This window comes from Bubalus bubalis, chromosome 1 (assembly GCF_019923935.1).
Source record: "Bubalus bubalis isolate 160015118507 breed Murrah chromosome 1, NDDB_SH_1, whole genome shotgun sequence".
In the NCBI taxonomy this organism is placed as follows: Eukaryota; Metazoa; Chordata; class Mammalia; order Artiodactyla; family Bovidae; genus Bubalus; species Bubalus bubalis.
Genome location: NC_059157.1, coordinates 161,650,480 through 161,678,369, shown reverse-complemented (window position 1 = coordinate 161,678,369; position 27,890 = coordinate 161,650,480). Strand labels below are relative to the sequence as shown.

At 40.6% G+C, this 27,890-nt stretch overlaps 1 protein-coding gene across 4 annotated transcripts; it reads right to left on the bottom strand.

The window, feature by feature from the left end:
- Positions 1 to 282: 282 nt before the first annotated feature.
- LOC102409131 (immunoglobulin superfamily member 10) lies at positions 283 to 27,403 on the bottom strand. Of its 4 annotated transcripts, XM_044945881.2 has the most exons (9): positions 27,280 to 27,403; positions 26,547 to 26,739; positions 25,712 to 25,959; positions 23,306 to 23,500; positions 21,796 to 21,925; positions 18,794 to 19,184; positions 9,441 to 13,757; positions 8,088 to 8,985; positions 283 to 2,353 (listed from the first exon to the last, which is right to left on the bottom strand). In XM_044945881.2, the coding sequence occupies exons 4-9, from the start codon at positions 23,497 to 23,499 to the stop codon at positions 445 to 447; spliced, it is 7,839 nt and encodes a 2,612-aa protein (XP_044801816.2). In that variant the 5' UTR covers position 23,500; positions 25,712 to 25,959; positions 26,547 to 26,739; positions 27,280 to 27,403; the 3' UTR covers positions 283 to 444. The 4 variants fall into 4 exon arrangements, with proteins under 4 accessions (XP_044801816.2, XP_044801812.2, XP_044801822.2 ...); XM_044945877.2 differs by lacking the exon at positions 27,280 to 27,403 and having other exon boundaries at positions 26,547 to 26,991; XM_044945887.2 differs by lacking the exon at positions 27,280 to 27,403 and having other exon boundaries at positions 25,712 to 25,907; positions 26,547 to 26,991.
- Between the last annotated feature and the right edge of the window lie 487 nt (positions 27,404 to 27,890).

Here is a 27,890-nt window from a genome sequence, read left to right as displayed (position 1 = left end):
GATGGCAAACTTACATCAAGACTGCAGATTTAATCCTTTCCATTGTGTCTTGTCCTCAGTGCCATGCTTGTAACCTTGATAGAAGGCGGACACTAGGCAAACAGTAGTGAAAGAAAAGAAAGTCCATTCTTTAATGAAGAATTCAGGTACATTAGATATTTGTTATTTTATGGTCAAGAGTTTCCTCTTACTGTTCATTGTTATTTGTTGGCAAAATAAAAGTGCCTTAAGTTAAAAGTTTGTTTTGAGATCCATTCAAGAAAAATCAGTATCAATTCATAATGCATTTATTTATAAGTCCTTTTTTTTGCATGTCAATTATAAATTTAATATTGTAAATGTATTCAAATTCATTTACACGCCTATGGCTGCCTTTGATTAAACTTCTTCCAAAAACTAAATTCTGTCCAGATGTTGACTTTGTTCAGGCAGTTTTATGTTCTATTAGATTACTTGAATGTAAGTTGTTGCATAATCGCTTCCAAGTGAATTCTTTGCTGTGCATTTGTATATCCCAGAATCCGAGGTTTGCGGATTCCGAATGACTAGGGTACCTTGTGGGTAAAAAGGCCGAATTCTACGTGTCCTCCCTTTGTTTGCCGCTGAGAACAGGGAGTGGTCAGGCATCTCCCATGTGATTTCTGGCTTGGGGATTCCCAGGGCCTTGCAGTGGAGCTGAACGGCCACACCTGTCCTTGTGAGGACGCTCCTGGGTAGGCGATTTGTAATCCGGGGAGGGTAGGCTACCACCATTACTGGAACAGTAATCAGTGCGTGACCAATACTGTTTTGAGCCTTACAGATGTAGTTTCCTCTGTCATAAGCTGTTGCTTCTTTGATGACTAAGGTGCCATTTTCATGCAATATGTATTTTCCATTAATTTGAGGCCTATCTATCATGTAACCACTTGGCAAAGTCCATTTGACATGTGGCTTAGGGCTTCCAAGAGAGACGCAGGGCAGCAATACAGTGTCTCCACTGAAACTGTAAACTGTCCCTGGTTCATAAGTTAGAATCACTGGCTTTCGGCCAATTTCTAATACAATTAATTTCTCAATGTAACCAACTTTATTTCTTGCCCCACACCGATATTTTCCTGCATCATCCCGTGTTGTTTTATAAATGATAAACGAACCGTTACTTGCTACTAGATACTGAGAATTGTGTGGTCCACTGGGAAACTGTGTGCCATTTGGTAAAATCCAGATGATTTCAGGTGGTGGGTTTCCATCAACAGAGCAATTCAGTGCTGTGGGCTTTCCAAGCTGGGCAACTATTTTTTCATTAAATGGATTTCTGAACGTCGGCCTTCTCAGCATTTCCACCACCTCTAACTGTATCACTAGCACACTCTCTCCCCCTTCATTCCGAGCCACGCAGATGAAATCGGCGGAGTCTGAAAGCCTCACATTCCTGATTTCCAGGGTTCCGTTTTTGTGGACGGTGATTCTGCTCCCGTAGTATGGAGCCGTGAGGAAAATATTCTCGGGCATGATCCACATGATTTGAGGAGACGGTGTCCCTTCCGCTGTACAGTCAAAGTGTCTTTTGGAATGTCTCACAGCTGTGGCTTTAATGACAGTTTTGTTTGCATACAGACCATTGATTAACGGAGGCTTGGAGACAACATCCAGCTTGTACGCTTTGGTGTCGTCCCCGCTGGGATTCCGGGCCACACATACATACTCCCCAGAATCGAGCAGTCTCACTTCGTTGATGGACAAAGACCCATTGTTATGGAATGTGTACCTGTCCTTAGAGAATGAGATCATGTCATTGGAAGGCAGCAGCCAAAATATTTTTGGCTTGGGTTCTCCAACAACCTCACAGTCAAGGACAGCAGTGTCTCCTGCCGTGATTCTCGTGTTGGTCTTGTAACTCTGCTGGATCCGCGGGGCGGCTGTTATGACTGTTAGGTGGACTTGCATTTCATCCTTCCCTAGGGTGTTCTGGGCGTAGCAGGTGTAATTTCCTTCCTCTGCCATCCCAACTTTGTTGAAGTACAAGGTTCCGTTGTGGAAGAGGGTGAGCCTCCTGGTCCTGTGGCCGCTGTCATCGGCCTGCATGGCACTGTTTATCATCGTCCCGTCAGGCAAACTCCAGGATATCTCGGGCACGGGTGAGCCAGAAGCCTTGCAATCGACCTGAAAGTCTTTCCCGTGAAACACTTGCTTTTTAAAGTGGTGCTTGTGGTCAATTTTGGCCGGTTTCCGTCTTAAGCTTACGTGCATTAGGGTCAGATCGTCTCCCATTTTGTTTCTTGCCACACACAAGTAGTCCCCGCCATCTTTTTCTGTTACTGACCCAACAAACAAGGATCCATTTGGGTAGACATGGATTCGGCTGCCCATTCTGAGGAAAGAAGAGACTGACTGAGGTGTGCAGCTATTAGCAAGGGTAAGAGAGTTATATTAATTGACACAGGACTAAACGTTGCAGTGAAATTAAAATTAGTACTGACTTCTTTACTGTCTTTTAAGCTGTTCTGAAAGATGAAGTTAACTGAACAAATAAATTTTGTGCAAACAAGTAGTATTTCTTAGATGGACTTCAAATGCACCTCCTTTGCATTCAGTTTAAAAGTTTTTAATGATGACAAGAATGTTAGAAATACCAGTTTCCTAGACCCATGACTGTCCTGACCACTTTACATGTCAGTAAAGAACAACTCTCATACAAATCTACTTGCTCAGAAAAGAGACCAGATTTTCCCTTTTAAAGAGTATTAGAAACACAAGTTGGAATCAAGATTGCTGGGAGAAATATCAATAACCTCAGATAGGCAGATGACACCCCCTTATGGCAGAAAGTGAAGAGGAACTAAAAAGCCTCCTGATGAAAGTGAAAGTGGAGAGTGAAAACGTTGGCTTAAAGCTCAACATTCAGAAAATGAAGATCATGGAATCTGGTCCCATCACTTCATGGGAAATAGATGGGGAAACAGTGGAAACAGTGGCTGACGTTATTTTTCTGGGCTCCAAAATCACTGCAGATGGTGATTGAAGCCATGAAATTAAAAGATGCTTACTCCTTGGAAGGAAAGTTATGACCAACCTAGACAGCATATTAAAAAGCAGAGACATTACTTTGCCAACAAAGGTCTGTCTAGTCAAGGCTATGATTTTTCCAGTGGTCACGTATGGATGTGAGAGTTGGACTGGGAAGAAGGCTGAGTGCCGAAGAATTGATGCTTTTGAACTGTGGTGTTGGAGAAGACTCTTGAGAGTCCCTTGGACTGCAAAGAGATCCAAATTGTCCATTCTAAAGGAGATCAGCCCTGGGTGCTCTTTGGAAGGAATGATGCTAAAGCTGAAACTCCAGTACTTTGGCCACCTCATGAGAAGAGTTGACTCATTGGAAAAGACCTTGATGCTGGGAGGGATTGAGGGCAAGAGGAGAAGGGGAACGACAGGGGATGAGATGGCTGGATGGCATCACTGACTCAATGGACATGAGTTTGGGTGAACTCCGGGAGTTGGTGATGGACAGGGAGGCCTGGCATGCTGCGATTCATGGGGTCGCAAAGAGTCGGACACGACTGAGTGACAGAACTGAACTGAACTGAACTGAACTGAAGGAATTTTACCTTGGCATTTACTCTCTTTATAAAAAAAGTAAAATTTACTTTATAACCAAATAACTGATTCAGTTCAGTTCAGTCGCTCAGTCATGTCCGACTCTTTGCGACCCCATGAATTGCAGCATGCCAGGCCTCCCTGTCCATCACCAACTCCCGGAGTTCACCCAAACTCATGTCCATCGAGTCAGTGATGCCATCCAGCCATCTCATCCACTGTCGTCCCTTTCTCCTCCTGTCCCCAATCCCTCCCAGCATCAGGGTCTTTTCCAATGAGTCAACTCTTTGCATGGGGTGGCTAAATTCCTTAGAAGCATACTAAAGCTTTATCTGTCTCTGCAGGCAACTGTACAGTGACTTGGTCTCTGCATTATGTTGAACTGCATGAACATCACTTTTCTCTGAAGCACTGCACAGCCTGCTGTTATCACACAGAAGCACCAGAGGGCAGAATTTCCCTGATAAAACTAAATAGTTTTTAAGAAAGACCAGTGGAAGCTGAGTAACTGCTAAAAACGCCATCAAAAACACCTATAGGTGAAAATATTCATTACATGTGTTTCTCCTAATTTTTTGGCAACATGAGCTAAGAAGGTGAATGAAAGTGTGTATGACCTTTCATAGCATAACTGCTAAACGAGTCCAGCAGCCTCAAGTCATTTTTTATCTTCCAGCAAAAAACCTTAGTTAGGAAAAGTATTTATTGTGGGACAACTAACAGCTGCTGCTGATACCCTTTTTTTTCTTCTCTCAAGCCTGGAAAGAATTCATCTGGCATGTAAAGCAAGGGAAAGTCGTCATTATGGATACACTTTAAAGTGGAAACCACAAGGGTCTTTGCATTTATTTTTTAATCTTTAGGTGGTTCCTCACCATACTGCTGAAAAAAAAAAGTTCTTAGAGGTAGTTACTTACCCTTTTCACCATGTTACATCGCTACCTGCTGTCATTCTTTCCTAATGCTAAGAACACTTTCTCAAACTTGGGTGCACATTAAAATTATTTGTATGAAATAGTGCTGATGCCTGGGTCCCACCTCCAGAATTTCTGACTTACAGTGTGGAATGTGACCTTGGACTCAGCTCTCCAGATGACTCTCACATGCAGCAGAGTCTGAGAAGCACGGCTGTAAATCTCTGTCCTCAATGCAATCCCCTCATCACCTACATCCGAGTTACATGGGGTCTAATTTAAGATGCATATTTGCTGTGTTCACTGTTCAGAGATTCTGATCCAATAGGTCTGGCCACAGATTGGGTAACCCACTGTTTAACACGCTTCCCAGGTGACTCTGTGAACAATTAACTTTGCAGACCAGTCTCAAATTTGAGTGTGCACCTGGACGGCTTTTAAGAACACATTGCGTGTTTTGATAGAGAATCAGGTTCAAGTTCTCAGGTGATGCTAGTGCTATTGGCAGGTGGACAACCCTTTGAAAACCAGTGACTTAAAATGAACTTCCCTGACCTCGAAATCTGATACTTCTGGAAGTTGTTTTATATATATATATATATATATATAAAGAGAATTGTGTTTCCTTTTATAAGCTGATGTTTTTAACAGAAAACTGACTTTGGAAAGTGGAAGTTTTCCTTGAGTAAAAGAAAGGGAATTCTTCTATGAAGATTAATGGACAATGCAGCATTTGCAGTCTTTTTAAAGCAGTGTTTCTTGGACCTTATTGTGCATGTGATTCACCTGGAGATATATATATATATATATATATATATATATTTTTTTTTTTTAAAGAAGCCTGGGAGAATTTATTTGTCCAAGTAAATGACATGCTTCAGTGATCACATGCTGATTTAATAAAAATACTTTTCATTAGTTCTATGATATTTTTGTATCTTTTTAATACAACAGATATATTACCATCCTAACTATATTTCTTTCCCCCAGACTTTAAACTTTTTATTTTATTTTGTTTTGGGGTATAGCCAGTTAACAGTGGTAGTTTCAGACTGAGCGAAGGGACTCAGCCATACATATATATGTATTCATTCTCCACCTGGGGATGTTTTTAAAGTGCAAATTCTGATTCTGCCCATCTGTGGTGGGGCCTGATGTTCTGTTCTTGTAACAAACTCCTTGAGAAGCAAAGATCCGAAGCAGAGGAAACAGAATTCTGTCTGAAACATAGGTAAGTCCTATTGAAAGTTGTGGAGGTAGACCTATAGTGCTCTAAGTCGGAGACAGTTAAAAAAATTTCAGAAAATGCTTTCTTAGTTCAGCTGACAACTAGGCTTTGAAAAAGTAAAAGGTTTTGCTTATTTCGGTCATGGTGGAATAGACTTGTGTGTTTATAGCTATGATGAAAATTTTCATTTTTAGAATCTAAAATTCAGACTTTTAGAACCAAGAAATGGGAACAGCAAGAACTCTATTTATAGCAGAAGTGCCCTTTTTATTTCTGGTGATATCTTAAGCACCTAACTAAAGAGTATTCTTTGAATGGGTTAATTGCAGAATAATCACTAAAAGTGTCCAGTTAGCAGACAAGCTGTTCAGTTCTTTATAAAAGAATGCCGGTACCTCTGGTGGGCCTGTGATAGCATCTGTGATCTTATACCCTCTATTGGCTTTTCCACATTGTGAACAATCTTTCCTTGTTCCGTAAGTGCTTTCCCAAAATGAAATACAAACAGCCTACCTGATTTCTTTGCTATTAAACTCTGGAGGGTTTGTTGGACTGTTTAGGTTGAGATTTATTCTGAGATGCTAATGTGTCATTAGAAATTCCTTTGGATTAACTTTTTAAGACATTCCCTTACATTTTTTCATACCTCTTCCATTCTTAAAAACCGACTTAATGTCCAGTAACTATTTCGGACATTGTCTTTACAACCTAAAATTTGAACTTTATTTGTAATTCCCATCACAGGTGTGATGCCTTCTATTCTTGCGTTGGTTTCTTCATGGATAGTGAAACTGTGTTAACGATTACACAGAATAATGAGCAGTTTCTAGGTAAATGAGAAGCACCCCCATGTGCTGCAGGGTGATTAATAAATAGACATGCTGATATAATTAAATATAAAAACTGGTAAACTGTTGAATATATTTGATGCCACAAGTGGGTATATGTACAGTAGATGACAAGCATAAACATGTATCTTGTGACATTTACATTTCATAACTCAGCATTTTAAAATTTTAAATCTAAATTTCAATTTAAAATTTAAGTAGTTTTTTTGAGATTATAAGTTTAATTTGATGAACATATTATAAAACTCTGTACTCACGCTTATCAAAGTTATCTCTGCAATGATTAATTGTAGATATGGTCTATATTCTTGTTGTTGTGTTAAATATCCCTAAAGTTTAGCCAGTACCCATTCCTGAGTCATGCAAAGTTATCACTTGTTTTCCAAGAACATCATCTTGGGCCTGGTTTACAGGAGCCCGATAATGACTGACAGAGGCATGTGAAGAGTTTTTCTTGTCCCTTCAAGATTCTTATTAACATCAGCTCAAACTCATAACCATGACTCCTTCAGCTGAAGATAAGCTTGAATTAGTTCCTTAGAAACTACTGGTGCTGTTTATACTTGGGATGAGTGTAAAATTAGATAATTTTGATGACTTATTTGAAAAACTTGAAAATTAACATTTACTTTGGCGTTGAAGATCACAAGTAAAATTCCTTAACTATATCCATTACCAACTTATACTTAGACACTAGAAAAAAATTTATTTTACACATAAACTCATGTATAATTTTACTTGCATGGGTAGTTTCTATTAATAAACATTAAATGGAAATGTTCAGCCCATCTTTTCTGTCATATTATGAAAAATCATTGCATAAAGTCATGCAAATAGCAAAAATTAATAATCTAGTAAATCATTATTTTTTCCAAGAGATTTAATCGCTACAGAAAACAGATAAAAATCAATATGCCTGAATCAGAACATGTTAAAGAAAGTCTGTATGTGTATATATGTTGTCTGACACCATCAGAGTGATAAAGGTCCTGAATACATTTCACTTTGTGAAGCCTTAACCTCATAAAGTGCTTTGTACTTTTGGGGTAGAATAAAGGAAGTACGGATTGCACTAAAATTGAAAATGCTTTACTAGGAGACTCTGAAGAGCAAATTAATGAAGTGCATCTCACCAGACCTTGTTTGCATTACAAAATTCCCTCTTATTTTTTGATAGAAAGATTATAAATATATTTACACAGTTATTGTTAAAAAAAAACTGTCACAAGTACGGAAGAAAATTAAGAGTTTTTAAAAAAATCTTTTTTAAACTATATAAACTCAACAAGAAATTGGCCCTTAGAATACAGCATGTAAGAAACTTTCTTTTTACATAATTTATATTTTACATATATCTAAATACATCTCAAAGGATTAGGTCTCTTTAGAGCAAGTTACTTTTATGAGCAGAGTCTGAGCGCTCTCTAACATTGCTGCAAGCCTCGCTCTACCACTTTCTCCATTTCAGAAGTTGTAAAGCTAAACAGATGAAGATAATCTCAACTAAAAGGTACGGTTTACCTGTGCCACTGGTCGACGACAGCCTTGGATGGTAGCCTCCAGATGATTTTCGGTTTCGGCTCCCCAGTGGCTGAGCAGTTCAGCAGTAGTTTGTCCCCCAGATTCACCTCAGTCCATTTCTGGGATGCAAGTTCTATCCTGGGGATGGTCTCTTGCTCTTCCACTGTAATGATGACCACCCTTCTCTCTGAGCCAGTGGAGCTGGTAGCAATGCATTCATAAGTGCCCCTATCTGAAGAGGCTACATTTCTTATAAACAGAGTTCCATTTGAAAATAGGAACTTAGAATCGACGAATTGTAATGGTTTCACTTCAGTGCCATCCGAGAGGACCCAGTGAACACTGGGCTGAGGATTGCCTTTTGCAGTACAGGGCAGTTTCAAACTTTCACCCCAAGTCCCTGCAATAACTTGCTTCTTTTGCTCTAGAATAACAGGTGGGGCCGCGATGACTTGTATTTTAACCAGCAGTGCATCCTGGCCCACTGAGTTGCTGGCCACACATTTATAAAAGCCTCGGTCATAAATGCTGAGATTGTGGATGACCAGTGTTCCGTCAGATGTCACTAGGGCCTGTCTCTTCCCCTCAGATGATTCAGAGATCACCGTCTGGTTTGCAAGAATCCAGGAAATTGTAGGGCTGGGCCTCCCATCAGCTCTGCACTTCAACTTGACTGTGCTTCCAGAATGGACTGTGATCTCCTTAGTATGTCTCTCCATGATCCGAGGGGGATAGGAAACCACAGACAAGGTGACATGAAGGTGGTCCGTGCCGAATGGATTGGATGCCGAGCACAGGTACTGTCCACGGTCCTGAATGTCCACCCTCTGTATGGACAGGGTGCCATTGGAGAGCACCTGGAACCTGCTATTCAGTTTGCCCTTAGATAAATCAAGTCCTGATAAGAAAGAAATTTATAGTCATAGGTCATCAAAGTTTAGACGGAAAACAAATTGCTCACGTGGAAGTTACAAAAGGAGAGCTATCTTTTTGTTAGGCTACTGGGAACAAATATATTTAAAATTAAGATCCTTAGTCTTCAGAATGCTAAAATTATTTCTGGATTAAAAAAAAAAACAACCCTAATTTTAATGGAAAAGCCAGATGGTTCAACACAATGACCATTTTTTTTTTCCAGATCTGCTTTAAAAGCATTTTTTTTAAATGGTCTTAACATATGTTTTAAAACTTTCTAATGAGCAAAAAGTCATGCATATATTAAGGAGGATATTAACAGTTTCTGTGTCTTGGAGAAATTTCATGCTGATGTTGATTTTTTGTAACCCTGAAATATCACACAGTATTTTCTTTGTTTTGTTACTAAAGACTAAGTATAAAGAAACTTTCAAATACCTGATGAGACTCTGGTCCAGCGGATAGTGGGCACAGGATTTCCAGCAGCCTCACAAGGAAGAAAGGCATCTGAGTTAGCTGGAACAGTAAAACTTGCTGCTTTTCCTCCAATTATTCTGGGCCTTTCAAATACATCCCTAGATAAAGTATCAAAGGGGAGGAATTCGGAAGTTGTTATTTTTTGAACTGCTGTTTTATCAAAGCCACTTTTCTTTGCATTCTTCTGTATATCCCAGTTTGAAGCATGCGTGGTAACCTCTGGCAAGCCTGGAGTGGGCAGTACACTCACTACTACTGGCTTTTGGCCTTTTTCAGCAATTTCTGGGTGTGACTTGTGCCAAAAGTGGTTTTCTGACCAGAGAGAGTGAGTCAGCTTAGAATCTTGTGGTTTAACTGTTATTAGTGCTGGCATAGGAGTAGAGGGTAACAGATTGGAATAGGTAAAGTGAATGGTTCCAACTGCAAATTTGGCATTTGGGTGAGTTTGGGGAGATGTTACTGCTAATTGCTGTGGAGTACCCTTGTGCTTTGAGGATTCACGTGCCTCAACCATTGTACTTGTCATCATCCTGAAGGTGGGCGTGGCCATACTGTCAGTAACCTCACTTTGATTACTCAAGGGAGGGGAGGTGGGAATTGGCATTGGAGTGGCACTGGAGCTCAGGAAGGTTGGCATGGTTGAGTGTCTGATTGTGTTCCTAGTAGGGGTACTCTGTAGTTTGCTGGACAAAGTGGTTTCAGAAGCAGTTATATTCTTCAAAGCCTGAGTACCCTCCTGGGATGGTTGTTCAAGTACAGCTGTCAGATTAAAGGCTCCTGGATGAAGACCGACTGTGCTTGAAATTTCTTTTGTGTTCTCTAGAGGAGAATGAGTGAAAGCAGACACACTGGGCTTGGTTGAAGTTTCAGCTGCTGTTAGAAAAGAAGGTGTCACAGTGGTGGATGTAATGAAGCCAGAAGTCTGGGTGGGAGAGGTATTTGGGTCCCTCATCGTCTTCTGAGGCTCCTTTTTCCTTTGTACTTTTCGTGCCCTGGGTCTGTCTATCTGGGCTTTGTTGATAATGATAGATGCAGGGACAGTGGGAGTGGTTGTCAGCATGTCTGTGTGCATTGATACGGAATTTGCACTTGATTCTTTGCTTGAGCTACTAGGAGGCATAGGGTAAATGGGTAGGGAGGGCAGCTCCTTCATTGTTGGGAGACTTACAAGGCTGTGTGTGTTAGTGTTCCTGAGGTGAGTTGTGGCTGGTGTTATAGATGGGATTTTCATTACACTAGCTGAGAGTGTTTCGAAGTGGAAGGGAGAAACTTTATTTGTGGGCAAAGCAGGAGATATTTTAGGAAGCACCGAGTCTGTGCTGCTTTGTGAACCAAATTTATGCTGATTCTTTAGCTTTTCTCTTTGGATGTGGTTATTTACAAAGATCTGATGCCAGGGGATTTTCCTTCTTGAAAATCTGGTAATAGCTACAGTGGTAGGCACAGGTGACTTGATGGTGGGATCTGGCAGTGGGGATACAATCACAGAATGTCTGGTGGTTTCATTGGCTTTAGACCCACTTGGGGAGATAATACTTGTTGCATGAGTCATAACTTCAGTAGTTGGAGTCACTTGGGTACTTTCAGCACTGAAGTATTTTATCATAGGGGTGGTCTTCTCAGCATCTGCATTTGGTTTGTTCTCAAGCAGTAATGATGGGTTGTGAACTAGAGTTGTAGCTTCTTCTGTTGTGACGCTGGCAATTTCAGTTTTGGGGAGGGTGACGGGGGATAAGCTTGGAGAAGACAGCGCTGCCTCATCAGTGGTGAGCCTTTCTCTGGGAGAACAGGATGGGCACACTGCACTGAGCTCTGGGGCTGGAGATGCAGTGGTGCTTTCTTCTGAAGAGCCTCTGAATGTGGGCCTTGCAACGCTGAATCTATGCTGTCGGAGAACTGGTGTCCTATGTGGGCTGATAATTCGCCCCCTGCTCCAAACTTTTCGCCATCTTCCAAAGCGCCTGGACAGCGGACCGTTCATTGTACTCTTTCTAGGAATGTGTAACTGAGAAGGAGCAGCAGTGTGTGGGCCTGAAGGGAGCTTAGTGGTGCTAGGTTTGTGAGTACTGTGAGAAGGAGAGTGATGGCTCCTGGGTTCACCAACTCCTGTTACGGATCTCTGATAACTATTTGTGGCATTTACTGACCCTAAAAATATACCAGCTTTGCCGACAGCATTACTCGGCATTTGGATATGGGTATCTTTGATCACAGTAGCCCCCACTGTTACTGGGGATGCAGTTTGTAAGGTCTCTTTTTTTCTCTCCATGTCATCAGCATCCTGAAACAGAGTTGCTTCAGTTAGTAGAGGAAACACATTAGGTAAATTTGGGTTGGTTGTGTCTTGCATTCCACTTGATGCGGTTGGGTTTATATTCCTTGACGTGACTTGAGTTTTAATAGTAGTAGATGGTCTGAAATCTCTTGGTTTTTCAGGTGATAGGGTCTGTGGACTCACAATTGGGGAGGCTGGGGTGCCATCAGTTTGACTTGTCACAGGGCTCTCGGGTGATTTTCTGGAATCTGCAGCCACTGTCCTTGTCAGAACGTCCGCAGCTTTAGCTGTTGGGACCGTAAGTTGCTCATCTGGAGGGAGCACGCCTGATGAGTCTGCTTCCTCACCAGGTATATCCAGGAGTTGGGTGGCTGGTGGAGGTGGCTTTCCTGTGGTATTTTCTTGCTTCTCTGGCATAACATTCTTTTTAGCTTTCTCCAAAAGCGCTGCCCAGTGCTGTGGGTCAATTCTCCGGGCAGAGGGAGGGAATTGCCTCCTGTGATCCCTGTAACGCCAGCTGGTTGACTCTCCACGCCTCTGGGATATTAATACCCACTGTTTGGGATTCTTACTTGGGCTCAAGACATGTGTTCCAGCCTCAGCCCCCGTGGGAGGAGATGTGGGGAGATGTGTAGCTGGTGGATCCTGAAGCTGACCCATGGAATTGGGTTCATCAAACCCCGATCCATCTGTTTCTACGTTATGCTCTGCTGACTTTTGCCCTTTTATTTTGACTAAAACTTGGTTAACTAAAATATCGACCCCTGCTGGGTTGGCTGCTACACAGCGATAGTGACCCTGGTCTTTTTGAGCGACCTGTAATAGTCTTAATGTGCCATTGTTAAGAATTTGCTTATCTCTTGAGGACTGTTGAAGCACAGTGTTTCCTGGGAGAACCCAGCTAACAGAGGCATCTGGGATACCAGTAGAATGGCAAGGAAGGTCAAGTGTTTCACCAACAGAAGCTATATGACGAGCTCCATTTTCCTGATAGGCTTCTACGTTGGGCTCTACCACGGTAATCCTGTATGTGAGGATATCTGCATCATCGTCGTTAGTGCTTATGCAGTGGTATATGCCAGTGTCAGAACTATCAGCCATCTGGAGTCCCAGTTTTCCACTTTTGCCTATCAGGATTCGCCCATCCTCACTCACATAAGGGGCCCTCACTTTACTTCCATCAGCTAGAAGCCACTCCAGATGTGGGGGAGGCTCTCCTTGGCCAGGGCAGTCTAGGTCAACAGTCCCACCGACCAAAACAGTGCGTTCCAGCTTAGTATTGTTATCTTTGGAAATCATGGTCCATCTGTATGTCTCTGGCTTTATCTCTGACCTTGGTAAAGTGACTTGGGCATCACTGGAGTACTGGATCTGCAGTGTACTGAGGGTGGTGGCAGTTCTGTTTAGTTGCAAGAAAATTTGGTCTTGCATTAACCACGGGGGATCTGCTCTGAGACCAGCCTCAATGTTAGTAAAGATGTCTTCAGGCTTCAGTACCACTTGTTTATATTTGTAGCAGAGTTGTGAGGTTTCAGTGAACAAGTGACTCCTTTCTAGGATCAGAGGAGAGTCACTATACAAAGCCAGAACCTGCCACACTGGCTGAATGTGGCTGTAATCTATGTCACACACCAGAAATGTTGAAAATGAAGCATTTAGCATGATGTAGTCATTTTCTGCAGTGAATGCAATGGATGAGGTCATTGCTGGCTTTTGGATACTGCAGATCATGTTAGCTTCATTTCCAGTCTGATCTGTTATATTCAAAGTCAGAGAGCCGAAGGGAGCCATGAAATCTTGGGGAGAAATTGACACAGAGCCACTGTCTTCCAGAACAGTCAGGTTCTTCAGCTTCAGAGAGGGGTGAATGGTGGGTTTGGCACACAGGAAAGCTGCAGCTGGGACCATAACTAAGGGCTTGCCTTTAGAGGTCCTGGGGTTCATGCAAAGTGGACACTGCTGAGGACTGGAGGGACTTCTGTCCTTTTTGCATTTTATGATATCTAGAAAAAAATGAAAATTGAATTATTGCCCATTATGGCTTCTTCACAAATTAACATTTAAACATTTTGAATAAGTAGCTTTTGCTAGAACTTGAAACAATTTGGAAATGTTTCCTTTTTTTTTTTTTTTTTTTTTTTTTGGTCTTTGGATTGATTTCTGAAAATGTTCTTGTCTATATACCCTGCCACAACATTACATCCATAGGCACAAGAATTTTGTTTCTCATGCTCACAGCTATATTTTCCATGCCTAAAAAGCACCTGGGGTACATATTTGGTACTATTAATTGAATAGTTCCCTTATCTGGCAAAACAAAATTATATACTTATGTTTATCACTTTTTATTAGCTTATTATTTAGTTGTTTCCCCATTTAATGTTTTAAGGCTCAGAGAATTTCAGTGTCCTTTAAATGATAACTTGTCTGATAAGTTACCATTTATACATTCTGGATATCATTAAAAACCCAAGTTTCTGTCCATTACTAAAAAGAATGATGAATGAATTACAAGGTACCTTGGTCTGGTCTATCTTGGTCACAATAGGAATGGAGAGAACAAGATGGATGCCGGAAATAATGAAGCCGGTAGAACCAATCAAGAAAGAGGTGAGGATGTGGCTGAGCAAAGAGGGTTATTAAGAAGAGTGCAGAAAGACACAGTATGACTTTGGCACCTGAGGTAGACTCAGTTGAGGAGGATCAGGTTTAATGCAGAGAGAGGAAAGCTGTGCCCAAGCAATGGGGCAGCCATGAAAGGTCTGACATATATACTATATATAGGTATGTACAAAAGCTTTTTGTTTCCGCTTGTTTTATTTAGTATGAATAGAATGTTAGCTTTCTAATTTATATTACCTGAAAACTTTATCTGATAGAGTTCCATGTATTTTGGCATCTAGTATTACTGCTAAAAGTCTATAAAATTTACTAGCGATTTAAAAAAAAATTTTGAGTGAGGCTTGAGGCTTTAATCCAATTCTGAGAATATAAAGAAATACCATGTTGTAAAAAAAAAAAAAAATACAAAACAGGAAATTAACAAGTGATATAGTATTAAAGTACAGATTTTGTTCAAATTTCATAAAATTTTATGCTAGTGACCATTATTTGTTTTCATATCTTATTCAAGATTCCACATTGTATTTAATTGAGCAGCGTCAGTTGCATGCAACAAATTCTGGTAAGTTCTCTTTTCATTTTTATTCTAATTTTCCTTGTCGTGGCATCTTAGATACACCTATCATTTAAAAGTGGACATTTAATTTCCAAATACATGGGATTTTTGTTTAAAGTATCTTTAATATTAGTCTCATTTTGATACTAATTTGTCATTTAATTATTTCTTCTCTGCAAAAAAAAAAAAAAAAAATATATATATATACACACACACACCCTCTGGTGAGCCTATTTTAAATGGCTGGTCACATACTTGATAAGAGATACGGGGTTTTACCTTATACAAAATACAGCTACATCCTGTTCCATATCATGCATTTAGACACAGCATGTAAAAGAAGCACTGTACTTCTTAGAAGATCTCATTTGACAAAATGACTGCACAGGGTCAAATCACCTTCCTGTAATTGTGCATTTCCTCAAAGGCCTGAGACAAATCTCTCTGATCACTGACTCCAAACTCTTCAGTGTGACAGGCACTGTCATATGTATCTGGCTCCTCAGCATTCTTCAGCAAATTGTAAAGTGCTATCTTACCCAGAGGAGGTAGCTAGCAAGCCTGTCAAAGAGGCTTTTATCAACCACCTACTTACCAACCAGCTGTGACCTTTTACTACTTCCCAGTAGCCTGGGCTCAAACCCTGCTATAGCCAAAAAAAAAAAAAAAGAAAAGAAAGGCAGACTTCTGGTTTAATTAAACCTCATCATAGAATTATACTCACATCTTGGTTTGATTATTGCTCAGCCCTGGACATCAAGTATTTTAGCTCAGTTGCAAATCTGACCACATTATTTCCATTCTTTCTGTCACACTAGATTTCATTCACACAGAAACGCCTTCAAGTCCTCAACTCTGCCATACCCTGTCACGCTCTTAGCATATGCTGTTCTTCTACTTGCAATACACTTGCTGTCTGATAGGCTGTCTTCCATTACTGCCTGACTACTTACCTCCTTCGTCAGCAAGCCAGAAGAGCGCTCGTTCTCAGTGGGCTCCCTGCTTTATGTTCTCCCGGTACCTTCCACTTCCCCATCCTAGCCCTCGTCACCCACTAGTAGAAAGACCTGTCTAGTCGTCTGTTTGTCTCCAGCCCTGGCAAATGGATGGAAAGATTAGAGAAAGGGAGGAAGGGCAGTCTAATTCTAAGACCACATTTCTTCCACATTTTAGCTTACAAATTGAGATGGGTCTTACAGTTGAAGTTGTCTTACAGTAGTGACTGACCAGCTGGCAGTCTTGCTATAGCTACCACTGCCGGCACACACACCAATACTGCCATAGCCATTTATATATTTTGTTTTCTCTTCAACTGAGTTACATGCACTGTTGGTATTACATAAAGATTACACTGAGCTTGCCATTAAAATAAGTTATGCATATTAGAAAGGCTTGGAAACAATAAGAGGACATAAATTTAATATTTGTGATAAAACTGTCAGAGAAAAGGCCACAAATCCATATTTCCTAGAAAAACAACACCTAGAGCTTTGTGAAACCCAGGAGTGGAAGATAGCCATAACCAGATGAAGCTGTGTTATATTTGACTACTGACCACTTATGTACAAAAGGACTGTCAAATGAGGCAATTAAAGGTATGAGAAACTATGAGTTTCTTGAAATAGATGAAAAAAATGTCAAAGCAGAAGCTGATGTGACTGGAGAGGGTAAAGAGAAAAGGGAACCCTCCTACACTGTTGTAGATGATGTACCCAGTATGTGGAACACTATCTAGGTTCCTTACACACAAAAAAGAGTTAACATACGATTCTGCAAATCGTACTCCTGGACATATATCCAGGGTAAACTCTAATTCACAAAGATCCATGTGCCCCGGTGTTCATACCAACACTTTTTACGCTAGCCAAGACAGTCCATGGACAAATAAATGGAAAAAAAAAATGTGGTGTATATACAATGGAATATTATGCAGCCATAAAAGAATGGAATAATGCTATTTGCAACAACAGGGATGGACCTAGACATTATCATACCAAGTGAAGTAAGTCAGACAGCAAAAGACAAAACACCATGCCAGTCGATACTACCCCATGCCAGGCAAGCTGGGCTACTTATTGCCCTCTTCATGAGACTTACCCTATTTTTATGTACAAAGCAGTTTCTCCATCACAAATACATTATAGAAAAAGGACTAGACTTTGAGTTTCTGCTTTTCTACTTTCTAGCCATGTGAGCTGGGTGACAGTGAAAATCATGATAATGACGTTTGTTGAATGCTTATGTCATATATTGTGCTAAGCACTTGATATGTATTATTTTAATTACTTTTTTCAGTTATTGGTATCCCTATGTTACAGGTGAGAAAACTGATCTATAAGAATCTAAATGACTATCCCAAGATACCCAACTTTTCTAGCCTCAATTTCTTCATCTCTAAATTGAGGATTAAATAGAAAGCAGTGAGCACAATGTCAAACACAAACTGAATATATGTTACCTTCCTGCTCCCTCCCTATTATTCCTTCCAGTATATTATTCAAGGCAGAAGTAACTTACTGATTCTGCCTCCTATAGAACTAAATTTTCAGTATAAACATTTTGCTGTTTTTCATCATTCCTCATTGTCTTTTTATATGTTGAGCATATTTATCTATAAGATAGCAAGCTCCTGGAGCGCAAAGGTGGTGTCTTTTGGTCTAAAGCAGTTCACTTTTTGACTAATTATATTGACTAACTGTATTACACATACATATATATGTGTGTATCTGTCTATTTCACCACAGCAACGCCAGACGTTTTCCACTTTTCTCAGACTTCCAGCCTTGACCCCTTCCTAGCACCCTCCTTAGTCACCTCTCCTACAACTTAACAAAGAAGGAAAAGGCATCAGGTAAGAACTTTCTTACCCCCTCCACTAGACCCATGAACTCACTTGCCTCTGTACCCATCTGGTCCTTTTCTCTCCTGTCTCCTAAGGAAAACCGCTCCACCCACCTAAAGGCTGGGTCTCTTGACATCCAGCCTTGTCAGGGGACTGGCTCAATTGATGATCTGCTCTTTCTGCAATGTTGGTACCTTCTCTCTCTCAAAAATCTCTCCTTAGCTTAAATGTGCTCATGTCTGTTTGATGCTCAGAGAGTCCTGAGTGATGGCATATTTCCATCTGGCAGTCACCATTCTTCCCTCACTTCAAGCCAGGTCTCTCCAGGGTCAACTGGAGCCCTGCCTCCCCAACCCCTGCATAACAATTCCTCTCTCATTGCTCTTTCCAATCAGCTGCCACTTAGAAGTCAAAACCAGTGGGGTCCTTTCAATCATTCCCTACCGACTGGATTAATTGAAATAGTGTGATTAGTTGTTAACCCATTTTCTCCAAAAGAGTATAAGCTCCACAATCACTTTTGCATCCCTATGTTCTCTCTGACTTCTTGTAACTACTTGTTGACTGAATGCATCTTGCCTCTTACTTTGCTGTCAAAGCACGTTTTACATTCTGATTGCTTATCGGTATCCCACCAGATGTGTAGTTAGAGCAGACACAGAGCTCTTGGTGGTTGCTTCGCTGAGCACAAGGCCTTGAATAAAACTCCAAAAAAATATGTATTGACCAAATGACTGAAAGGAAAATAAGAGGGAAGTGTTTCTATGCCTTGTGGTAAGTAGGGAAGAGTAACACATGATACATTTCTTAGCTCCCAATCTTGCTAAAAGCCAGAAGTGATAATTGGATAATTGACCTGAATTAAAGATTATTCATTGATGAATTAAGACAGTTCATTCCCACTGAATTATTGACATTTCATTTTCTTTCCAGCTAAATTACTTTGACCTCCCTCACTAGTAAAACACCTCCATGCAGATTTCGTCTGTTGAATTATAACAAAGAAATAGTCTAGGTACCTGGCTTCTCCTGTAACCAGTCAGCCAGCCATTTCAGTTGACAGTCGCAGATCCAAGGATTCCCATGAAGATAAAGGCTTTCCAGATCAGACATGTAGGTGACCATCTCTTGAGGGATGGAGCTCAGAAAGTTATCAGACAAGTATAGGTACTTAATGAAAGATGTTTTAAATATCCGGAGGTAGCGCAAGGAGACAAATGTATCCGGATGAAGCTTAGTGAGTTGGTTCCCTTCCAAGTGCACCAGTCGGAGAGAGGTGAGTCCATAAAAAACCTCTGGGTTTATAAACTCAATGTTGTTGTGGTCCATATGCAACCGTGTCAAGCTCCTGAGGCCATAAAAAGTGTCCTTCTGAAGTTTTCGAACTTTGTTATAGCTCATTTTTAAGACCTAAGAATACAAAGAACACCCTTATTTTGTCAAAGGAATTACCACAGAAAGGACAAGCATATTCATAATAAAACATACACTGAGATTATCCAGTCCTTGTGTGGATCCTAATTCGACAAACTAGCTGCAAATTAAATATGGGAATATCAGGGAAATTAGAACACTCATGAATAGTTTGTGATATTCATGAATTAATGCTATAATTTTAAGGCAAAACAATATTTTACACTTATTTTTTAAAGACTCTAATTTTGATATATATATGTTGAAGTACTTACAGATGAAACACAATATCTCAGATTTATTTCAAAACAATGCAATGAAGTAGAAAAACAGTGGGGTGGAAGTACAGGTGAAACAAGTCATTTCCCCCCTCCTCCTAGACCTAGAAAACCACTGATTTACTTTGTTTCTCTGGATTTGCCTATTCTCAACATTTAAAATAATGGGTGATACAATATGTGGTCTTTTGTGCCTGCCTTCTTCCAACTAGCCTTATTTTCAAGACTTACTGCTAGTTTAGCATATAAGTCAGTTATTCATTCATACTATTGAATAGTAGTCCACTTTATACATGTAACATGTTTTGTTTATCCATTTATGAGTTGATAGACGTTTGGGCTTTTTTTGTTTTTGTTTTTTAGTTTTTAGCTATTAAGAGTAATGTGATTTTAATTGAAGTTAAAATAATTTTTCAGTATTTCAGTAGCGCTTGGGTATTCTCCAATTCCTTCTCCAGCTACCAGCTGAACATACTCTTTTTCCCCAAAAGAAAAAAATGCTAGTAAAATCAATGATTTCCTATCATACTTTCCTGATTTGACCTAATCTGTCATCTCTGTTGAGAATGCTTTTCTGGAATGCTAAGTTTCCTAATAAAGAACATTTGACAACACGGAACAACTTTGCCCCAACTATTACCAAACTCAGTGTTCATCAATATCTATTGGAAACTTGGTCAAGAAAAACCGTAGCAATGCTACAAACAGTAGCATTGACATATATACACTATCATGCTGTGTGAATTCCATGAAGAAACTCCATCTAATCTGCTGAAGATATATCTTCCAAATAATAAAGCCTGATTAAACCAAGTCAACATAATCACTTATCTAGACTTAAATCTGTGGCTTTACACAGGCTTGATGTGGTGTGACAAGACTCACGTACACTGGCAGTTTATCTTTTCTAAGGGTAGGACTGACAGTTTGCTTACTGTCATCTGTGAGGACCTTTGGGAGACATCTTTTTCTAATTTAAAGTCAGGTATGGTTGTATTTCTGAACAGTAGTTTTACTTTTTAATTTATTAAAAAATTAATAGACATCATAAATTGAATTAACTTCTGTAAAGCCTCAAGTCCTACTTACAGCAGACATACCAACCTTTATGCCTGATGTTTCCTGCATTCCCTTTGTTCTTGTTCCTAAGAGTTCTTCCTACTTACTACTTTCTTGCCTACTGGAGTAGTAATTCTTAAAATATTTGATACATTCTTAGAAGTCCTCATAACTTTTTTTTTTTAAATCAGTGCAAAAGTAAAGTGAAACTTACAAAATATATTGCTCTACAACCACTATGGAAAACAGTATGGATGTTCCTTAAGAAACCAGGAATAAAACTACCATGTGCCCCAGCAATCCCAGTACTGGGCATATACCCTGAGAAAACCATGATTCAAAAGGACACAGATAACCCAATGTTCATTTCAGCACTATTTACAATAGCCAGGACATGGAAGCAACCTAGAGGTCCATCAACAGATGAATGGACAAAGAAGATGTACATAAATACAATGGTATATTACTCAGCCATCAAAAGGAATGGAATTGTCAGTTGTAATGAGGTATGAACTTAGAGCCTGTCATACAGAGTGAAGTCAGAAAGAGAAACACAAATACCATATATCAACACATTTGTATGGAATCTAGAAAAATGGTACTGATGAATCCATTTGCAGGGCAGGAACTTGTGGATGCAGCAGGGGAAGGAGAGGGTGGACCAACAGTAGCATTGGCATATATACACTACCATGTGTAAATAAAAACAAATAAATAAAAACAGCTTTGGGAAGCTGCTGTATGGCTCAGTGATGCTCTGTGATGACCTAGAGGGCTGGGATGGGTGGCAGTGGGATGGGTGGAGAGGGAGGGAGGGTGTGTGTGTGTGTAGGTGATTCATGTTGTACAGCAGAAACTAACATAACATTCTACAGCAATTATACTCCAATTAAAAATAAAAACATACTAACTCAAAAAGATTTTTAAAAAATATATTGCTTATAAAAAGCTGTAAAGATAGCAATTATTTTACAAACTACATTCAATTCCCAGATGAACATGACTAGAAGTGGCCTTTTAGAATTACATTTTCAAGGTTGAGTAATCCCTGGGCATTGATACTTCTTTCCGTGAACCTAAGGTATAAGAAAATCAGAATTTTCTTATTCTAATTTCCACATACTGTTCCACTTGAAATCAGTTCTTTGACATTTTCCCTTGATGTCTATGCCTGATGTACAGAATGTTCATTTTGGGGTTCTCTAGGAACAGGTAGGTTTTGGAGGCACATCTCACCTCGTTAACTTGCCCCTTCCCAACATCAGTCTCACCTGCAGGGCTTGCAAATCTGAGAAGGTCTTAGCAGGGATTGTGTGAATGCCATTGCTGTGTAGCATTAGTAACTCCAACTTGTTCAGGCCAGAAAAATCTGCTTCTGTTAATCTAACCAAGCTGTTGTACCTGAAATAAAAACATCATTCTAGACATAAGTCTGTCAACTAAAGTTCAAATGTCAAAGCAAAACCCAACAAATGCACACACAAAACTGAATTTCACTCCCCACCTCTCTCACACAAACACATACCCCACTAAAGATTCCCTGTGCTCTAAGATAACCCAATGCTTGAAAAACGAATTCATCAGATGCCATGGAAGGTCAGCCCCTTCACCCAGCCCTTGCATTCTCAGTTAAAACTATCCTACTCACATTCCTGGAACATGCTACATTCCTTCTCATTTTCAAACCTTTGTATGTTATGTTGTATCTTCAAGTTGGAATGCCCTTGACTCCAGCCTTCTCTATTTGTGAACACTGTTAAGACCCAGCCCATTCCCTAATGACATTGCCCCTCATTCTCCCAGGTGGAATTCATCATTATGAAACAGTGGTTAAGAAGCCTGGACTCTGAAGTCAAATGTTTTAGATATGATTATGAACTCAGGTACCCGGCTCCTGGGAGTAGGGCCAATGCTGGGTTAAAAAAAAACAAAACAGTAACCTTTCTTTGCCTCAGTTTCCTTGTCTATAAAATGCAAATAATAGAACCTACTTGAAACGGGTTTTGAAGATTGAATGAATGCATTCATGAAGAGTGCTTAGCTCAATGCCAGGACACAATGTTAGCTGTTGTCAGTAGTGACTGTTCCCAAGACACTTCGTATGCTGTATTACAATTCTTAGTAAATTGTACTGATTATACATCTGTCTTTTCACCTTAACTAGTTTCTACACATGAATAATGTATACTTCATCATTGTATCCCTGGTACCATCCTTGTGTTTGGTCCATAGTAGGTGCTCACTAATGTCAAAAGATGTTAAGTCTGCCTTTTTGTTCATTCACACACATTTTTCACCAACCTTTAAAATACAGTCACTTTTTAGCAGATTTAATTACTTATGCATTTTTTAAGTATTTTAAATAAGTCGGTTTCTATGGGGAAAAAATCCAAAGGCCTTAAAAAAAAAGGTCTAGTTAACTTTTCATATATATAGGAGGACATTTACCTCTTATGGATATTATCATAACTCTAATCTTAGCAAGAGCTATATTATTACTCAGCAAAAATAGAGCCAGAATGAAGCTTTTCTATAATCATGGGGGTCTCAGCCTACCATGAATGACTTTGGGTTCTAGAAAAACTTTCCCCTAGTAAAAGCTTACAGGGAAAAATTTTCGTATTGCCCCAGAAAGCTTAAGATCCTCATGCACTCATTTCAGAAGGAAAGTATTATTAAAAGAATTGTGGTTAATCTACAAAAGTCACAACTGTTTTGGGGACATCACCAGTGTACTCAATCCCTCCTTGAGAAGGAAGCAAGACAAGTGCCCTCACGCACCCTAAATTGATACGTTCCACGTTGGGTGGGATGCTCTCTGGAATGGAGGTGAGGTACCGAAACGTGCAGTGCACCTCTGTAGGCACGTAACAGGCACAGCGGCGAGGACAGGCCCTGCCCCCAGGGAGGGCTATCAGGCAGATTGCAGTGAAGGAGAGCAATAAGCTGGTGCTTCCCCTGCCTTTCGGCTTCATCCTGAAAAAACATCATACCTCAATTATAAATATGGTTTGAGCAGAGTTCCAGTAGACCACACACAGTAACGGGTAATCTGGGACACCGTCCTCTAAGGTTCAGATCAGTCGCTCAGTCCTGTCTGACTCTCTGTGACCCCATGAACTGCCGCACGCCAGGCCTCCCGGTCCATCACCAACTCCCGGAGTTCACCCAAACCCATGTCCATCGAGTCGGTGATGCCATCCAGCCATCTCATCCTCTGTTGTCCCCTTCTCCTCCTGCCCCCAATCCCTCCCAGCATCAGAGTCTTTTCCAAGGAGTCAACTCTTCGCATGAGGTGGCTAAAGTACTGCAGTTTCAGCTTTAGCAGAATTCTTTCCAAAGAACACCCAGGACTGATCTCCTTTAGAATGGACTGGTTGGATCTCCTTGCAGTCCAAGGGACTCTCAAGAGTCTTCTCCAACACCACAGTTCAAAAGCATCAATTCTTCGGCGCTCAGCCTTCTTCATGGTCCAACTCTCACATCCATACATGACCACTGGAAAAACCATAGCCTTGACTAGACGGACCTTTGTTGGCTAAGTAGTGTCTCTGCTTTTGAATATGCTATTTAGGTTGGTCATAACTTTCCTTCCAAGGGGTAAGCATCTTTTAATTTCATGGCAGCAGTCACCATCTGCAGTGATTTTGGAGCCCCCCAAAAATAAAGTCTGACACTGTTTCCACTGTTTCCCCATCTATTTCCCATGAAGTGATGGGACTGGATGCCATGATCTTAGTTTTCTGAATGTTGAGCTTTAAGCCAACTTTTTCACTCGCCTCTTTCACTTTCATCAAGAGGCTTTTTAGTTTGGTTATTAGGGACCAATTTCATTTGCAACTTTTATGGTAAAGCTAACTACAAAGCCATAGTGTGTGCTGGCCTCAAATGGACTCTTGTGACAAGCAGGGTATTTACTATGAAAATTCCTTGACAGATTTTCACTTCTTAATGAAAAGCAGGAATCCCTTTTACTTAGGGATTCATTAAAAAAAAGAAAATGGAAAGCATAATGGCTATATTGTGACAACTGAAATACATAAAGTTTAGTTTCCTGTTTATACATTAGTTCTTTTAGACTTAAAAAAAATTGATTATAAAGCTAATATGTGTGCAACACTGAAAAGTTAGAAGTTGTAAATAAGTCAAATAAAATAAAATCACTTATACTCCCCACCACCCAGATATAATCAATAACATTTTGTTCTATTCCTTCTAGCCTTTTCTTTATTGGGTGTGTGTGTTTCTGTGTATGTGTGATCAAGTGAAGTTTCATAATACATGTTTTATCACTGAGCATGTTTGGTTTTTCATTTTCTTAAACCTTCAAAAACACTTTTAGTTAGAGCTGTAATCACTGAAAGGATGAATAAATCTCTTCCTAATGTCATAAGTCTTTGCCAAAAAAAGACAAATTATACATGTCACTGCCAAATGATGACCATAACGAATAGTAACTGACCAGTTGAGAGGGCTTGAGCCTTATACATGCCCTACAGTGGGCCACGCTGACCCCTCGCAGGCATGATGCTGTTTTTGCTCTGCTTAGAACATCCCTCTGCCTCTTCTCTTGGTCCCTTCTCCTTCTCACATCTGCTATGGGGGTGGGGGCATAAGCAGGGAAGAAACATGCTCAGCTTGTTGGAAAAAATGGTATCTGGTACCCACATGTGAGGCAAGCCCAGGGATCCAAACCAAATTTTTTCCTGCAATTCAGAACATATGAAGATGTAATAAGATCTCTATTATGCTTTTCTAAGAAAAGTGATCTTCAAAGAATGGTTTCTTTTAGATTCTACCAGCAGCCATCCTTTAACTATAAACTACATTTAAAATAACATGAAATGCTAAATTGCTTGTATCTTCATATAGGTATAAATATCATGGTATTAGAATTTAGCCCAAATTAATACTGGTTTAATCAGATGGCCACTTTTGTCATTGTAACTGTCTGGTTACCAAATATTTAAATAAATATGTGATTGGAGACAGCATTTCCACCTTATTATAATTAGGCAAGCAAGGAAAAGAATAGGTTGAAGGCAGTTCTGTCGCTCAGCTAGAAAAATAGAAGTTCTGGGTTTGCCCACTTGAGAGTTACTGAAAAGAGACCCAAAAGTCTGAACACATGGGAGTGGTTTCCCATAAACCTGAAAATGTATATAATGAAATAGAAATGGACAGTACCTGAGCTCTTCTGTCGTCGTCCTAAATCCTCTCCTGACATAGGCAGACTGAAAACCTTCCCAAGAAATGGAGAGTTGTACCCACTGCTGAGGGAGGAAGCGTTCTCTTCTCTGCTCCCCAGGTGGGCGAATGGCTTGACCTTTCTGGCTTACCGCGCAGTACTGCTCTGACGAGAGACCTGGAGGCGCTTGGACAGCTGCAGCGTGGATAACCCAAAGTCAGCAGTCAGAAGTGTTTCTTCATAACTGCTGTTGTTACAGAAATAAAACGCAAAGTGGAGGTTTGGAAGTGTACTTTCTCCTGCCTCAACAGTGCGCTTCAGTTCCCCTTAAACCTGTCAATTTAGGTATATCTATTAACATCACTCCATTTTACCCCAAGTCCCAGGAGTTCCTCCTCCCTTAGCCTTTACGGGCAAATCTATCATAAATGCCCACAATAAGGGTCTCTACCTACTGACGAATCTTTACTAAGAGTGTGTCTTTTCTCCGGCAGCAGTCACTGAAGAGGTGATTTTTTTTTTTTTTTTTTTTTTTGCTTTAATTCCTATCCCTCATCGGCCCTTGCTCCACCTCTCCCGACTCTCACCCCTCCCTCGCTGCTCGCCTTGCCCAGACTGGGACAGAGGACTAGCTGCATTCCCATGCCAAGGCCCTCGCTGGCGCGGGTATCGGTCCTCTCCTCTTCCCAGCAAAGGACTGACGGAGCCGCTCACCTCTCCGCCCAGGTGACCAAGGGGCTCCCGCCGCTGGCATTTCCTGAGTTCAGCTGCCCGGGGCAAAGGGACCCTCCGGAGCTGAGGAAGGGAAGGCGGGGCGGGGCGACGTTGACTTACGTGTCTGGGGACTGAGCCGAGGCTTCGCGGCACACAGACAGATAATAAACGACCACCCAGTTTTATTTTTGAGAACGCACGTATGCCTGCTCGCTTCTCGTTTCCTCCGCTTTTTTCTAAATCCCAGGATTTCTCAGGCTGGCGCGCAGGGCAGTTTCAGCCGGGGGACCTTACCCACGTTTATGTCCTCCACCTGTTGAATTTAAGGACTTGGCTTTAATCACTGTGAGCTCTTCTCAAGTCTGAAGGTCCCCAGAGTTAGGTCTGAAGGCTGAGAGGTAGCGATGATAACCTGTGATACCTGCAGTTTGATTTTTGTGGGCCAATTTTGGAGAAACCTTTCCTGTTGAAAGGGATTAACGGCACACTGGGTTTAAAAGCTCTTTTTCTTCTGAGGCTGTGGTTTTGGGACCAGCAGCGTCAGCATGATCCTAGACCTTGTTAACAAAACATAATGCTTAGGCTCCATCCCAGACCCACAGAATCAGAAACTGCAGGCATGGGGCCTGGGGTCTGTGTGTTAACAAGCCTTCCAGATTGTTCCCATGCAGCAAATTTTGAGGATTTTTGCTGGTTTAAGGAAATAACTTCCTATAATGACAACAGGGTTTACTCTGGCAATATTATTTTAAGCATTTCCCAAATACCAACTCATTTAAACTTCACCAAAAAATCTCAAAGGAAAATGTTCATGTCATTTCACAAGTTAGGCACATAAAGGTTAGTGACTCACCACAGGTCATTGCCAGCTTGTGAGTAGAGAAAGTTGATTCAAACCCAGGCAGCCTGGCTGTCCAGCCTGAACAGTTAGCCACAAAGCTTCGGCTGCCTCACTTAGCCCACTTAGCCAAACATTGGGAATGCCCCCACATCCAGCAGCTAAACGTTCAAGTGATTTATAGTTAGTAATAAGTGAGTCAGCAACCATGGTTGAATTATAGAATCGGGAACTCAGAAGTAACTCTATAAGTACATGTGATATGAACATGGTTTTTAAATCTGCAGAGCTGACATGGTTAAGTTAAAAAGTCACATGTGATGTGCAGACTTAGACGCTTGGGAAATATGGCATATTTGTGGGTTCTTGGCATCCACAGTTTTTCTTCCAAAGCTCCATGAGGTGACCACCTCATGACATCATACTCTTTTGTTAGTTTCTAACCCAGGTCTGGACTTGCAGACCCTTGCTAGGATGAATCACAGAAAGATGACCATGGCATGTTACAGGGCTCTTTATTTTCCCAGGATGGATACAAGGGTCATTTTTTGTTTTTGTTTTTTGCTGTCAGTTTTAAAAAAGAACTATTGTTAGGAATGTTTGGTTCTTTTAAAGAGTTTTTATAA